The sequence below is a fragment of the Aulonocara sp. 'chitande type north' Nkhata Bay genome, linkage group LG5, assembly GCF_057382095.1.
Source record: "Aulonocara sp. 'chitande type north' Nkhata Bay isolate Kocher_YH1m ecotype deep benthic linkage group LG5, A_spYH_male_GT1.1, whole genome shotgun sequence".
Lineage (NCBI taxonomy): Eukaryota > Metazoa > Chordata > Actinopteri > Cichliformes > Cichlidae > Aulonocara > Aulonocara sp. 'chitande type north' Nkhata Bay.
The window spans coordinates 29,533,668-29,550,096 of NC_141348.1; the positions used below are offsets into that span (position 1 = coordinate 29,533,668).

A 16,429-nucleotide genomic window follows, 5' to 3' on the forward strand; every position below is an offset into this window, starting at 1 on the left:
TATCATTCAGGACCGAGAGGCTTGTGAAGCACAAAGGAGTAAAACAAACATGTTGAGGTCAATCACATTTAAAAAAAAAAACAAACAAACACCATCAACAAAAAGAGGACACAGTCTATTTGGGGTATTGACAAATTTATTTGCACCAATAAGCCAAAAATCACAGGTTTAGCAGAACTATTCATCCAAATGGTATAAAAAAAATGAAATGCAGCACACAATTAACTGTTAGCTAATAAATATAAAATTGCTCATGATTCACTATAAAATATTACTTCTAGGGTCTACAAGCTAAACTCTGTGACTTGAGGATAAGAGCAGTGACTGAGCAGAGTGGTCTGTAAGTTCAACAGGTTACAGGTTGTGAGCCTGACAGATGTTCAGAGAGTCTCTTAACATCAGGTCACGCAGACGCCACAGTGCATCCACCATGGTGGTGTGGGCTCCTTTGCTCTTCAGCCAGTGAGCTGGCAGCCGACTCTCTTGTTCTTTGGTCAGGTGAGAATCTCGCCTTTGCGCTGTTAATGGAAACGCATATTTCTCCTTAAGTGTGATTATTCAAAAGGCAAATAATGTTCACTATTGCCTTTGAAAGCAAACAAAAACAAAGATATGCACACACTCAAACTGGTAAACATGCTGGGAAATGACAATTTGGGCTTAATGCAAAAATTAAGGCAACACAGTCAACATTTTAGAAATATATTCCTATCATGTAAGGCCAGCATCACATATGGGGGAAAAAAGTATTGTGTAAGCTCCTGCTTGAATGCCTCAGAGCTAATTAGGCTGATTGGAAGGAGGTCAGCAACATGACTGGCTCTAAAATAAGCTCCCCATAGAGGTCAAATCTTTGAAAGGTGGAACAATTCATAATATCATCAATGTAAAATGTAAAAAAAAAAAAAAAAGGATTTGTGGATTTCATCATCTACAGTGCATCAGAAGCTATCATTTAGCTATTTCCCCTAAATGTACCCATGAAAGGGTTGATACTGGTAGCATGTAATCATTTACAATTACTGATAAGCAGAAATATCACTTATCAGTAAATAGCACTGGAGAGTAGCTGATTTTTTTTTCTTGGTTGAAAGAACTTTATAAAAGTTATACTATAGTAAAAATATGAATAGGTTAAACATACAATACAAAATGAAAGCATTTGTATGAGAGTATTAACATATTAAAAGTGTGCCATTTAAGTGTGTTGGTCAATAAGACAGGAAAAAAAACTGCTCGGTTAATTAAATGTTGCCCATTTGAACCCATATGAAGGAAAGCTGGCAGCAATGTAGGACTGAGAGAAGTTACCATACTTATAATCACAACTCTTCTCATTAAGACATGACTGAGTCTGATAATTATAATTGAACTTTTAATTTAAATATTGTTTTTACTGCGTGTCTTTCCCCACTCTCTCTCCCCTCTTGATTTCATACATGTTGACCTCTAATCAGGAACCTAACCTAAGTTACCATGGCGCTCTACCCCGGTAGGAGGTGATCCACCTTCGTTGCACTGAAAACCCAGTGTCAACCCTCAAGTTTCTCAGACAAGCCGAAATCCTGCTTTGTATTACAGGAATCTGGTCCTCTCAGTTTTCCAACCTCTTACAGAGGGGTGTTATTATGTTGCTTTAATTTTTGTGACAATGACTTAGACATAATTTTAACATAAGAAAAAAAAAAACTTCAGAGCAAAATGCAGTCTTTACAGTTGTTGCAATAACTCTTCAGAGCTTAAAAATACAAAAATGTTAAAAAAAAAAGAAAAAAAAAAGACAAAGCAACTGAAAAAAAAAAAAAAAGCAGTGATGGAGAGTTTTCTAGAAATAAAAGTAAAAACAAAGAACCTACCTTTGAGTGCTTGGTCCCACTTGCTAACAGTGCTGGAGTCTGAATTTAAGCCCTCTATGTACTTCAGGTAGGCCTCTGAGTGAAGCACTCTCTGAGTCTTTGGTGGTGGAGCCACAAACATGGGAGTGGTGGGCTGCAAATGTGAGGGTTGGCCTAACTGTCCTTGTCCAGGGTAGGGTGGAGGAGCATGCTGTCCTGGGCTAAACATCCCAGGCTAAGGTCACACAATGACAACATTTTGTTAGTATGTAGATGATACATAGAATGCATAATTTAAATTATCATTTTGATTATCATTATTTGCAAACAAAAAAAAAAAATAATAATAATAATAGGCCTATATATACACACTTGCTAGTAAAACTGAAGCAGGTGATGTCTGATTATGCAGGAAACAAAACAAAATCCATATTTTCTTGAACAGTTAAAAACACCAATATAAACTATATAGAAATATGAAATAACACCTATACAGCCAGGGTTTTTCTGCACTCAGGCTCACCTGCTGAATAAAGTTTCCTTGTGCAGGACTTCCCGCCATGCCATTCATACCAGTACCCATCATCCCTGTTGTAAATGAAAATATTTAGCTTGTGTGCATTTTGTAACTGTGGTAAACTCTTGTTTTTGTTCATTTTATGTTAAGCTTTATAATGACTCATGGAAATGTTAGTTTTTTTAACTACCAGTTGAACGTTAGTGGTTTGGTATCAGTTTTGCATGCATTCCATGTGTGAATTTCATATATTTGTTTGTATATTTTAAGTGTGAAATGTGAGAGCACTTTAGAAGAGACTGCTTTGACTGCTCAGTGTGTAGATCAGGCTTTGCAGCCTGTGGACCAGGTAAACCCCCTCCAGCAGGAGAGACACGACTGGATGTGACTGAGCAGGTGCGGCTAGGACAGTGGCCCTTACCCTGATGAGGCATGCCAGGGTACCCGGGCATACCTTGCTGGAGATGGTGAGGAGGCAGGTGAGGACCCCCTGTAGGGTGAGGTGGCATTGGGGCCACACTCAGCAAACCCTCATGGGGGCCCTGCATTGGCATGTAAGGTGGACCGTAAGCTCCCATCATGCCTTTGGGAAAAGTGTGAGGAGAGGACAACATATCCATGCATAAGTGACATGCAGCTGACACCAAAATAACATGCACTACTACTGCACACAGTGGCCCCTTTCACACAAGTACCTTAAACCACAAGGGCTGTTAATTTAAAAGTTTTCGCATGTCTGCAGACTTTCTACCATTCATGCAACTACATTTTTTCCTCATTTGTGAGCTCCGAACGGCAAAGATGACCGTATGGGAGATAAAATTCCACCACTGTGTGAAATGTTGTTGTTAGCATGGGAATTCCTGAGATAAGATCACAGTGACCTTAGACCACTGAAATCTAGTCAGCTCATTCTTGCACTGATTACATTTCCAAAAAAAGAAATGTTGGCCTCCAGCCACACATGGTCATCGGCAAAGATAAATAGACACAGTTGATGGTTGATATTGAAGGTTTCGTGTGAAAGGGGCAGACAATACATATGGGTTTGAGAATGTTAGCAAAACAAGCATGAATGGGAAATGAAATATTAACAAAAGGCATTCATAGTTAAAAAAAATAATATTCATGCAATTCACGTCATGCAATATAAAATATGAAGGTTGATGACAAAACTACAAACAAATAGCAGCAAATAAAGAGGAAAAACTGCAATAACAACATCGTTTTGAGATAAACTTCTTTTCAAGTGTTAGAAAATTACAGGATTACTGTCTTTAATTCAGTCCAGCCTCATTTTTCCTGCTGTCAAACACTCGTGCTGTCTCTGAGAGGGGTTACCTGACACAGGTGTCATGGTCTGGTTTATCATTCCCATAGTGCTAGGCGAAGGTACCACCCCCATCAGTGCCCCTACAGGGGTACCTGCTCTTGGGGAAGCTTGCTTCTGAGGTGGCCTCTCACGCTCTTGCTGTTCCACTATTTTGGCTGCACGCTCTGAAACATCCAAAGATGTGATTTTATTTTTTTTTGGTTTTGCTAGCACAAGTTCAAATAGATTCATATTTGTATTCATTTAATTATTTTATCTGACCTTCATACTCTGCCTTCTTGGAAGCTTCGAGGTTCCTCCACTCGGTGCCTACCAGTCGACTCAGCTCCCCGAAGGAAAAGTCTGGGTGACGAGCTTTTATCACTGCTCTCATTTCACTGCTGAAGAGGATATAACCACTCATGTTGATCTTTCTCTTGGCCCCTTCCTTCTTTGACAAGCCTTTAACCTTAGGAGTGGTCTAAATGGAAAAGCAAAGACACAAGTTTATATATATAAAAAAAAACATCAACATTTTCAAACAAGGAACAGATGGTTTAAAAAAATTAGACCTGCGAGGGTGTGTATGGCATGACATCCATGTCGTTTGTAAGTGGGGTTTGCATCTGAGGCAAAGAAGGTGTCTCTGGAGCTTCCTCATCCTCATCCATGTCTTCCATGTCATCATCTGCATCCTCCATATCTGCCAGTTTAACCTCAAGCTCATCTATCTTCTTGTCCAAAATTGGTGATGCTTCCTTCTGTGGCACTATTAATTTTCTACATGGAATAAAATAAGCAGACATCATAGCACCTCAGTGCTAATCGTTAAATTTAAATCAGAATCATAGAGAGCATAAAAGATGGCTGTGGCTTCAGGTCTGAAAAGAGAAGCCCATGTGCCTCAAAGCTAACGTTCTACTCAATTCCCAGCAGGGGGCAACTTCACCAGTGCAGTTTCAGGTCATCCTGAGTAAAACATAAAGTCCATTATGATCGTTATTCGTGTCAGAAACGAGAATCAGCCAATGAGATCAGACCGCCCCTCACTCATCAGCTCCACTCCGCTTTACTGAATGGGGCAAAATAGAGTAAGTTCAATCCCCACACAGTGCTCACAGGTTTGGTTAGTTTTAAAGTTGATCCAAAAGGTTGGACTGTTTTCTAAATATAGGTGTAGTCAGTTAATTTCAATATCAAGCACAAAAAAAAGCTTATTGGCAACTTCCTGTTGGCTACATCCATCCTTTATACCATCTATGATCCTAATAAGTGCTCTGTTTAACCAACAGACCTGAAGTAGAAGATCTCATCCTCGACCACTTTGGAAGAGTACGAGAAGCGTTTCAGACCCTTGAACTTTTTCATCATCTTCTCACTCTCAATGTAACGGCTCTCGCACAGCAGTACATCGTCTTCTGAAAGCTCGGTGGGTCTGCATGACAGGTAGTCCTTAAAGGAAGACACTACACATTTGCCTGGAGAGCAGACAGGCAGAATAAAGATTAGAAAAGACTGCTGATGAAAAACTTGTTCTGAGGTGACTCAAATGTTTAAAATTATAGCTTTAATGTTCATTTAAACATTAATACACGAAATGGCCTTCTGGGAAATGCACTTTTGTCTGTCTTATCTAAACCTATTTCTCAAGTCTATGAGGTTGCCATTTAACCAATTTGTTTTCTGCTAGAAAAACAAAATTATTTTTTTCTTTAGTGCACAATTCATTTAAATGCATTACACGAGGAGTAAATGAGCTGACTCAAGAAATCTTTGGTAAGTTTTCAAAATCATACCTATGACACAAGTCATGGGCAGCGTCTCCTCCAAATGACTCAGAAACACCTCCCTCTTGTAAAACATCTTCGTGGGCTCGTGCTCCGTTTCCTCAGGGTGAATGAAGATGGGTCCAAAGAAGAATGTAGTTCCATTCTGTAGCCACAGCTTCTCTATCCTATAGCCCAGCACAGGAAGTCATGTTACTAACAGCTAATAACTCCATCTTATCTAAACACCCCCAATCAACACATAAGGCCCTATTTCAAAAGGTGTCAATGTAGCATAATATATGTCAACCAACCTGGCAACCCTAGGTTTTGATAATCCATGAGACTGAATGTAAACACAGTCTCCCACTTTAAACCACATGTTTTTGTAGCATAACTGTTCATAGTACTGGCAGCCGGGCTCAGCTCCACTCATCTCCGTAGGGACATCCTCTCTCTCCTAAACAAACAGACAGAGGATTCAGGTGTTTATTATATGGAAAACAATCAACAGGCTCCTTATCAGTGTGCTAATAGTTTATGAGTTCATGCTTTCAAATTAACGCCAACTGTTTCGTTTTTTTGGAGTAGTGAACTTAGGGCGGGGCGGGTAAAGCTGGGCTGGCTTCCTCCGAGGACTAAGTTTTTATATCTATTATCCGTTATTATTATTATATATAATAATAACGGATTGCATTTATATAGTGCCTTTCGAGACCCTCAAAGCACTTAACAATTCCACTATTCATTCACTCTCACATTCACACAATGGTGGAGGGAAGCTACAGTTGTAGCCACAGCTGCCTTGGAGCAGACTGACAGAAGCAAGGCTGCCATATCGCTCCATCGGCCATCGGTGTCTTGCCCAAGGACACAACGACCAAGATAGACAGAGCTGGGGATCGAACCGGCAACCTTCTGGTTACAAGATGAGCTTCCCAACCCCCTGAACCACGGTCACCCTGATAAATATATCTATATAGATATATTTGAAATATATCTATATAGATATATCTCTATAGATATATATTCTTCTAAAAGCAACATTATATATGTTCAAAGCCTAGAATATACAATCTCACCTTACCTTCTCTACAAAGCCATTGACTGTATATGCCACCGGTTTTTCCTGGTCAGGCTTCACAAACATTGAGGCTACACGAACAACAGGAAGAGGCGCCTCCCGAGGGACTAATTTAAAGGAACTCTCCGGCATGGCCCAAATCTTGATCTTTTTGAAAAACTTGTTCCTGGCAGTGTAGCGGGATTCACACACATAAACGTCCTCAGGTCTGAAGCCCTCGGGTTGCATTCTGAAATAATCCTACAGAAAGATTCGTAATTAGACAATGGACTTTTGGCGGCTTAAATTAAACCATTTTCAATATGTGGTTCACTTTCTCACCTTCACAAAAATGACCACACATTTGCCCAAAACCTTACTGATGGACACTTTGTTGTAGTAGTCACTCTTGAAGACTTCTTTTTCCAGAAACTTGCGTGTGGCCAAGTGAAAGGTTTCACTGGGTCTGTAGAACCAGCAGCCATAGAGCCACTTCTCACCTGCATATATAAAACACAATCTATTTTTAGCAAAATATACTGACTAAATGGAAACAAAATCAAGATGTTGAATCAGCTAACTTGCAGAAACAGAAGTATTTAAAATCATGATGTAATTCTATAATTCTTCCTATAATTTTCAAGTTAGGCTACCTGCTTCATCCTCCCAAAGACGTTCTATACAGACAATGTGGGGCTGGAGGTTTGGTTCTGACGGCTCCACATAGACGAAGTCCCCCACGTGGTAGGTACTGTTTTCAAATCTGCAGTCTTGACTGTACACATGCTCTGGCTTTGACTGCCACGCCTCTCCCGCCAGGTCCTCGGGCTTCTCGTCTTCTTAAGGTGAGAAACATGTCATGATTCAATGCCACAACCACATTTAATATTCTTCACACCTCCTGCATGTCTTCTATAAGTTTACACACCTTGGTTTTCATCCTCATCCTTCTTTTGTTTGTCCTCTTCAATCTCTTTGGGAATTTTCTCCCTCTTTTCCTGGTCTACGTCACTGTGGAGGTGTTTTAACGTGTAGTTGAGTGCAACGGACAGTAAAATCTCGCCATTCTTGCACAGCTCATCCCTGATTTTGATGAAAAACTGTTGTAGCTCCACTGCATCCTCAAATATCTCAGAGTCAGTCCTGTCAACATGAAAAACATTCATTATAAGAAAACACTGGCACACATTTGAGTTGTATCACCTAGTGTAGCAAAGCAAGTAAAAACAGGACTCATTTATTAGGAAGAGCCACATATTTAACAATAAACATTGATTTGCTTACAATAAAATTGATTACATTTAATGCATATACATTTTTTTTATTTCTCCTGAAGAGCAGCACACAAACAAAATGTTTGATCTTTACAAAATGGAAAATATAACAAAGGCAATGTTTCAAGGTAAAAATGTTCTAACCACTTAGCATTGTCAGACATTTATTTATGTTGTGAACACCCATTTTCATTTGCCATTTCTCTGGTTTTTGAAGCCTTGGTGAACCGCTCAAAGCAAATGCACTTTACTTTAATGGATAAACAATTAAAGAAAAAAAAATAATACACCAAGCTCATAATAATTTCCCATACCTGTGTAACCTTCTTGCCTTCTCTAGCACTTCAAACGTGTGTTCCTGGAAGACATCGAGTCTCCTGTAGCGACCGCGCTCCACATTCATTCTGATGACATCAAAATTAAGCGGCGGCTTTTCAGGGGCAGCTGGATCAACAGCAGGAATCTCAGCCAGTGAGTCACTATAGCAGCGACCCTCTTCATCCTGGTGACCCATCACGGATACAAACAGGTTCCTGATCAGTTCTCGCACCAGAAGACCCACAGCTGGAGGGCCAAACTCCTCCCCTCCCTCTTGCTGTTTCCGTGTCTCCAACAACACTCGGTGCAACACTAAAGCATCCCGATAAATCAGAGACTCAGGCTCGTTGTATATGCAGGCATTATTGAACATCAAAGCAAAGTCCTCCACCAGGGCGTCGACATCTTGGTAACGGCCTGCAGCCATGTGGCTTCGCACACGTTCCATGTCGATTGGTCTCTTGATTGTAGCGTAGTAGTCAGGCAACTCGGCACGAGAGGGTAGACGGAGGAAGATTGTGCTTAGGCGTCGACCTCGGCGGTCAGTGAAGTTTCGCACAGCATCATACAGCTCATTTAACCTCTGCTGAAGAGGGGTGAGGTATTTGGACTTCTTTGGAGAAACACCACTCTTTCCTTATCATAAAAAATGTATGTTAGTTTTAAAAAGCTTTTAAAAGAAGAAAAAAAATGTGAAACAGAAGCTAAAAAGAGCCAGAAAACAAAAGAGCAATACAGCTCAAACTGTCCGAAATACTTAAAAATGCCTTTCTTGTTCTTTTTTTTTAAGTTGATTTTTGAACATTTTTGCGCTATTAGATAGTCACAGCAGATACAGACAAGATGCAGGAGAATAATATGCAGCTACAGTCCGACTGGCTGGGAAATGAAACAACTCGTTACTAATGGCATTTGTTCACATACTGTGCAAGTCCAACCACTAAGCCATGTAACTTTCCAGCCAGCCCTGATTTCCACAGCTGCTGTTTTAAGCGAGACAGGCAGCGCTTTGGCTGATAATAATTTAAGAGGAACAACTATATAGTAGGTTACACCCCCCCCCAAAAAAGTGCAAAGAAGTAGTTCAACAAATTAATTAATTTTTGAAAATTAAAGACTAACCAATTAGTGAAAAACGGGTCAAGGACACACAGACCTCAGTGTTATTACATGGTAATATTTTACAAGTGCAGAAGTATTTTCAACCAACATGCACAAGCATTCCCACTTACTTAGTTTCAGTTTGGGAGATCCCACATCCTCCTCCTCAGGTGGAGGACCCATCTCCTTGCGCTTATCTTTCAGTATCTTTTCCAAAATGTCAGCATCATTATATACCTACATAAACCAGAAATTGGGGAGTCAGAAGACTTAAAATCGTTATAAATTTGACTATAAGAAAAATTTAAGTTTTATCACAGAAGGAGTCAAAGTCCCAACCTGAGATCCCTCTTCGTTGTAATGCCGGGCATTGCGGAACATTAGCTTCATGTCTTCCATCAGAGCTTCCTCTGTGGCATAGCGCTCATTGCGAATGTTATGTTCAATTGTTTTCAGGTCCATCGGTTCAAGGATGACATTATAGTAGTCAGGGTAATCCTTCTTGGATGGTTTAACCATAAAGAGATCACACAGACGTCGATTTGTGCCTGCCTCCCTGGCCTCGGTCACGGCAGCATAAAAGGCTTTCATTCGGTTCTTTTTCACATTTTTTTTGTGGCTGGACAAAAATTAAAAATAGATAAAAGTATGACAACACTGAGACATTGAGAAAACATAAACAAATTATAAACAACGTTTGCAATTTTAATACTTTATATTTCAAAAGCATTAGTATCAATAGAAATAATAATACCTTTTTCTCTTAACGCTCCCTGCATCAGAAGACAGAATGCTGTCCCCATCTTCGTCATCTCTCCTTAGAAGTTCCCTCTTTTTTGCCTACACAGAACAGGCAGATGGGTACATTGCCTTGCCTATTATTATCCATTATCTACAGTCTGCTTCAAATATTGTGCTTTTATAATGTGCTCTTTGACTTTTAAATGTACAGGTAAAACTGTTTTAAGCACAACCTGACAGAATGATTGACAAGGTGCTACCTGCATGATCTGCTGAAGCCTGAAAGCCCGTTTATAGATGCTTGAGTTAGGCATGTTGTAGCGCTTTGCATTCTCAAACATCAGATTGAGGTCAGCCTCAATTTGTTCCACGCTTTCATACTCGCCATTCTTCATCTTTGCCCTAAGAAGGAGAAAGAAAAAACTTTTTTTAAACTCCCCCCAGGAATGTAATTTGGTGGGAAAAGGGTTCATTTTTAAATACCATATGGTATGAATATCTGGTTCTTGCCTGATTTGCTGGAGAGAAGTGGGTTGTTTTATCTGCTGATAATAGTCAGGGTATTCCCTGCGAGAGGGCAGCTGCTGAAAGGGTTCAGAGAACATCTGGCCCTGGTTATTTCTGGCACCCCTCACAGCTTCGTACAGTTGGAAGATTGGGTTGCTCATCTCCATACTTGAACTCTGACTCTCAGCTTCTGACTCTCCCTCATCATAGCATACAGAACCTGCAAACATCGACAACACAAAGTGTTACTTTTTTCTGCACAGCCACAAAGTAAATTTGTCTGCTACATGAACTGATAAGAATTACCTGAGAGCACAGGATCGTCCTCACTCTCAGAGCCATACTGTAGAGCTACGCTGACACCAGAAATTCGATCTCCCTGACCAGACCTGCGATTTCTAAATAGTAACACAAGATACACAATTCACCATATATATCTTAAAGGTATGAGATTTTTCTGTTGGTATAACAAGCATATTTAATTTGACACAAAGACAACGCTAAGAGCAATGTTATACTGTTGTTTAATACCTGATACGAAGACTAGATTTAGTAGGTTCTGCGTGCTCAAGCTCTGTCTTACGTTGGATGAAGACTTTCTTTATGGTGTTGGCGTCCTATAGAATAAAAGAGCAATTGTTAATATTCAGAGTATTAAAACTCATAAAGAAGAAAACTGAGAAAAGGACTTTTACCTTAAAAACCTGAGATCCTGGCTCATTGTAAGTTTTAGCATTTTTGGTCATCAGTTCAACATCCTTGGCCATAGCATTGACATTTTTATAGTATCCAATCTATGCAAATTAAATTACATTTTGATGGTTAGAAATGCAACACACTGAAGCTGTAAAATTAACAAATGGTTAAAGGTCAGGAAGCAAAATGACTACCTGTATTCTTTGAGCGATTGTTCTCAGATCTATCGGCTCCTTTATAATGGCATAGTAGTCTGGGTAATGCTAAAAAAGAAAGAACAATTCTATAACGGACTGGAGTTGGTACACAAAACCACAAACACAGGAAAACAACTGGACTTTACACTCCTAAAGTGGCTTGAATAAAAAAAAACCTATATGTAAGAAAATCGCAAAGTGAAGCTTTGTTCAACCTGTCTTATATTATTATGCTTTGTGTGAAGAACAGTTAATCAATTTCAAGTGCAACTTACCACTTTGGAAGGCAATTTCTGGAACAGTTCACTGACCAGACGCCCTGAGGGATCAGCATGTGAGACTATAGCCTCCAAAAGTTGCTCCAGCACTTCCTTCAAACTTCCAGCTGAAGTCTAAAAGACAAATATGTATAAATAAGTTCTGACCCCACACAGTGGTGCTATTTCTTCATAATACAAAGGCAATATCCTGAAACAGATTTTAATATTTTTAAATTCAATAAAGAAATATGAACCCTTTCTTATTATTGAGCTAATAATAATTGACAAAACAAATTTCCCACGTGTGGGACTAATAAAGGTTATCTTATCTTATCTTAATAACTGGCAATCATACACACAGGGCAACTCAGTCTTACATGTAATGAGGACTTACCTCCTCTTCAGTTGCCATTCCTGGGTTATCCATATCATCACCATCTTCATCATCCTCATCTCTGTCTCCAGGTTGCACAAACTCATTCCTTGTTTGAAAATACACTTCCCAAAGCTTGCATGCAGCTTGATACTCCTCACTGTCCCTCTGAATCATTAAACATGAGGCAAAATAAACAATCACATAAGGTTTACATTAGGAGATGCATACCTAAGTAAAAGCTTATATAATGAAGCTGAAGTAATAGTGTATTTATTATAACCTTAGAGGCTACCTGTAGGAAAAAAGAAAGCACTGTCGTTCTCCAAAACCTACCTTGTAGAATGATCTGGCATTGTTGAACAGGAGCTGAAAATCTGCAGTAAGCTGCTCAACATCATTATAATCCTCAGACTTCAGTTTATACTGAATCTTCGTCATATCAATTGGCTGGGACACCACTTCATAATAATCAGGCTGATTCCTGAAAAAGAAAAAAAACAGGCTAATTGAAACACTTTCACATTATCCAACATTATTGAGTATGTTCAATAAACATTATTCATTCATTTTACAAAAGTGTGAAAACATTTCTTTTTTTTCCTGCATATTTGTCACATTAACACATTTCACATCAATTTAATTTTAAAAATAGGCATAATAACATAAAATAAATATATAATAATCAGAGTAAATACAAAATTCAGTTTTTACATGAAAATGTCATTTATTAGGGGAAAAAACTGTCCAAACCCATCTCTGGCCCTGTGTGTGAATCAAGAAATTATGGGGAGAAATTTGGCTCAAAAGGGTTGCAAATGCCAATCAAATAATCCACAAGCATAACTAATTCTTGCAAATGTGCACAACGAGTACAATGATCAGTATTTATTCAGGTTTGAATGTATGAATGTGTATAATTGTTTTACATGTGGTCAGAGTGCTTTGTATTTGTGTGTGGATTAAAACACATGTTTGTGAGTCCTCAAACGTTACACACAAATCATTGTACACATTTGTAAATCTTAGTTTATGCTTGTGGATCATATTTTAGGCACTTTTGAGGTAAATTTCTCTCCATAAGTAGTCAATCAAACTGAACCAAATTGAGTAGGAAAAGATGTCAAAAACCAACATTTCATGCCACAAACTAAACAAACAGATGAAAAACAAAGTCATTGACATCTATCAGTCTGAAAAGAGTTACAAAAGCATTTCTAAGGTTTTGATAATCTAGCAAACAACAGTGAGAGTCATTATCCACAAATGGCAGAAACTTGGAAGAGCATTGAACCTTCCCCGGAGTTGCTGACCTACCAATATTACTTAGAGAAACAACTCGTCCAGGAAGTCACAAGTTCATGATGACTTCATGATTCAACAATAAAAAAGAGACTACAAAAATGGGAGAATTCCAAGCTGGAAACCATTGCTGTATAAAAAGAACATAAAGGCTCACATTTACCAAAAAACATCTTGACAATCCCCGAGACGTTTGGGAACACTTGATTGCGTTTCCCACAGCTTGCAGCTAACCGTTGCTGCCAAGGGTGGCACAACCAGGTTTAAATTTTTTTTTTTTACAATATTAAAAGTTTAATTCGTGTTTTAACAAAGGGTGACCAGTTATTTTTTTCTAACCTTCTTCCCCATAATAAATGAAATCTTCATTTTTTTATTTACTCAGGCTTTCTTTACCTAATATTAAATATCAAACAATGTAATTGTGACAGATATTTAAAAAGAATAAAACAACAAAGGGGTAAATACTTTTTTCATAGCAACGTCCATTATTCCATATATTCAGTACACATTTTGTGTGTTTGTCTTTTGCAGCTTCTAAACATTACTATGTAGGGAAGCTTTAGCTTTTCTGCAAAGATTACCTTAACTCCTCTTCAGTATTGTAATATCAAACAGATACAGTACCTCCTCTTTGGCACCCTTTGGAAGACTTCACTAAGCTGCCTCCCTTGATCATCCTTGTAGTCTCTGATAGTGTTGAACAATTCATGGCATACAGCAATCTAAGAGGGGGTGGGAAAGCATTTAAAACTCCAATATACTTTTACTATGGTTTCAAAGGCACGTACAGATCACATCGGCCTTGCTAAAGTCAGGTCATGTAAAATATACACACACACACACACACACACACACACACACACACAGGCGCATTTACCGTATCCACAGGAGGGACATTGGAGACTCTTTTTCTTTTTCTGCCACTTCCAGGAGTAGAGGAAGAGACATCATCGAGGTCTCCCCCTCCGCTCACACTGCTGGAGGGAGAAGTAGCTCGTCTCCGCTTGGAGCTCGCTGACATCGCTGGCTGGTTAAACAACAGGCTAGCCCACGGCTACAAAAACAGAGAAAGAAATAATAACGCCACTGTAAATTTATTTTCAATCAACTTAGTATAAAGAGGACAGTCGGTTTTTTATTCATTTATAAAGTCTAAAATGGAAAGTAGTACTTAATCAGATAACGTTAGCGTCGCTTGGATGTATGAAACAAAGCAAACAAACGAGCGGCAGTTAGCATGCTACTGCAACACGAGTAAATTAAAAACGATAAAGTTCTCCCCCAATAAAATACGCGCAAGCTGGGGGGAAAATAACAAATAATTTAAATTTCAAAAACAAGTCTTACCAAAATCTCAGAAAAGTTAGCCGTAATTCCCTGAGCAAAAATGTTTAGCGGCTAACCGGCTAGCCAGTGTTGTTTGAAAACTCCTGCCCGGATGTTGAGGTTGTGTTTGGAAGGCAGAGGCAAAAGTGCCAACCGAGGCAGTGCTGACCCCTAGAGTCCAGCTGTAATACTGCACCGTGTACTATATTCAACGAACATTTTTACACGAATATGATTCATTGATTGACTGATTTCTAGTTCACGCCGATTTAAATCACAAGCCATACATTTATATGAATCAACACTGAAATACTAAAAGAAATTTCATATGGATCAAGTGGTTTTTCATAGTGGAGCTTCTGGAAGCATTACATAACAAGAAGCACATTCATGGGAAACAAATAACATTTAAAACAATCACAGAATTTATATTAAAAAAAATTGAATAAGAAATCACAATTGACCCAGGTGGGGGGTACACCCAGGACAGGTCACCAGTCTTTCACGGAGACAGACAACCATTTACACTTAGAATCATAAATTAACCTAACTCATGTCTTTGGACCGTGGGAGAAAGCCAGAGTACCCAGAAGCAACCCACGCAAACAGGCCCCAGCCAGTTAGGGATTCGAACTCAGTACTTTCTTGGTGTCAGGCAACAATGGTATCCACACCACTTCTTTGTGTTTTGACCTAAAGATTTGGTCAGGTTGAACCTTTTTCATGACTTTTTTTTGGGGGGGGGGGGGTCAGAGACTGCAAACCCACCCAGTTGTGTTTCATCACAAACTTGGCAACCAAAAAAATTAAAGAAGATTAAAGAAATGCACAGAAATAAAACCAGGCAATGTGGTGATTTATGTGGAGAGGACACCTCCACTCCAATCAAAGTCACCTGAATCACCAGAGTACAAACATCATAACATGGAGTGGTAATGAGAACTAATATCTCAGAAGTCCCAAGCCCAAGAACCAGTGGACACAATGCATTCTGAGCTAGAACCATTGAGCAGAGTCTTCACCCTGTATGTTGTCCCTGTATTTTAACAAACATATGACATCAACTACAGAGGGATCAAGTTGATGAGCCATACTGTGGAGACAGAAGGGAAAGAGTTGTTAAAGCTAGGTTAGGAAGAGAGGTGATGATCAGCATGCATATATATATATATATATATATATATATATATATATATATATATATATATATATATATATATATATATGCTTGCTTATATGCTTCATGCTAAGAAAGAGCAATCCAATGTTTGCTTTGAGAGTGTTGATACAGAAGAATAGAGAACGTCAGAACGTCAGAGGAGAGTCTTGATAGGTGGAGGTATCCTCTGGTGAGAAGAAGAATGAAAATCCATAGAAGAAAAACAGAAAATGTGTGTGAATAAGAAGGAGACAGGCTTAACAGTAAAGCTGTAAAAAGCAGATGTAGCGAAGGTCATTTAAATACATGGGGAGAATGATCCAAAGCAAAGGGCAGTCCACAAGAGAGGTGAAGAAGAGAGTGCAAGTAGGTTGGAGTAGGTGAAGACAAGTCTCAGGGGTGATCTGTGACTGAAGGATAGCAACAAGAGTGAAAAGAAAGGTTTATATGTTTGATTGCAAAACCTGCTATGATGTTTGGTTTGGAGATGGTGGGATGTGAAAGAGCTAAAGATGCTAAGATTTTCATTAGGAGTGACCAGAGTGGACAAGCTTAAATATGAGAACACCAGAGGGACAGCTCGGGTTCAGACAAAGTTAGGGAGGGAAGGCTGAGATGTTTGGACATGTGCAGGGAAGGGAGAATGGATTTATGGGGTAAAGGATGTTGAAGATGGAGC

The 16,429-nt window shown here is 39.1% G+C and overlaps 1 protein-coding gene across 7 annotated transcripts; it reads right to left on the reverse strand.

Annotated features, from left to right (window-relative positions):
* Window positions 1-118: 118 nt before the first annotated feature.
* On the reverse strand, window positions 119-14,741 carry pbrm1l (polybromo 1, like). 7 transcript variants are annotated; one of them, XM_086292849.1, is made up of 30 exons: window positions 14,613-14,741; window positions 14,143-14,319; window positions 13,890-13,987; window positions 12,297-12,444; window positions 11,982-12,128; window positions 11,603-11,719; window positions 11,325-11,393; window positions 11,130-11,228; window positions 10,966-11,051; window positions 10,741-10,832; window positions 10,438-10,654; window positions 10,188-10,329; window positions 9,941-10,026; window positions 9,526-9,805; window positions 9,318-9,423; window positions 8,082-8,721; window positions 7,422-7,636; window positions 7,147-7,329; window positions 6,836-6,993; window positions 6,518-6,754; window positions 5,745-5,890; window positions 5,461-5,618; window positions 4,959-5,142; window positions 4,237-4,444; window positions 3,947-4,145; window positions 3,694-3,849; window positions 2,774-2,935; window positions 2,359-2,423; window positions 1,857-2,070; window positions 119-518 (listed from the first exon to the last, which is right to left on the reverse strand). In XM_086292849.1, exons 2-30 carry the CDS (start codon window positions 14,284-14,286, stop codon window positions 355-357), a joined length of 4,920 nt encoding a protein of 1,639 aa, XP_086148975.1. In that variant the 5' UTR covers window positions 14,287-14,319; window positions 14,613-14,741; the 3' UTR covers window positions 119-354. The 7 variants fall into 7 exon arrangements, with proteins under 7 accessions (XP_086148975.1, XP_086148977.1, XP_086148976.1 ...); XM_086292851.1 differs by having other exon boundaries at window positions 3,778-3,849; window positions 7,147-7,332; XM_086292850.1 differs by having other exon boundaries at window positions 2,807-2,935; window positions 7,147-7,332.
* Window positions 14,742-16,429: the final 1,688 nt, after the last annotated feature.

Coding starts and splice junctions, on each gene's coding strand:
- pbrm1l (XM_086292848.1), bottom strand. CDS start 14,286: ATGTCAGCGAGCTCCAAGCGGAGACGAGCTACTTCTCCCTCCAGCAGT. Junction 12,445..13,889: donor CAAAGGGTGCCAAAGAGGAG/GTACTGTATCTG, acceptor TTTCTTTTTCAG/GAATCAGCCTGATTATTATG. Junction 11,052..11,129: donor CAGGATCTCAGGTTTTTAAG/GTAAAAGTCCTT, acceptor TTTATTCTATAG/GACGCCAACACCATAAAGAA.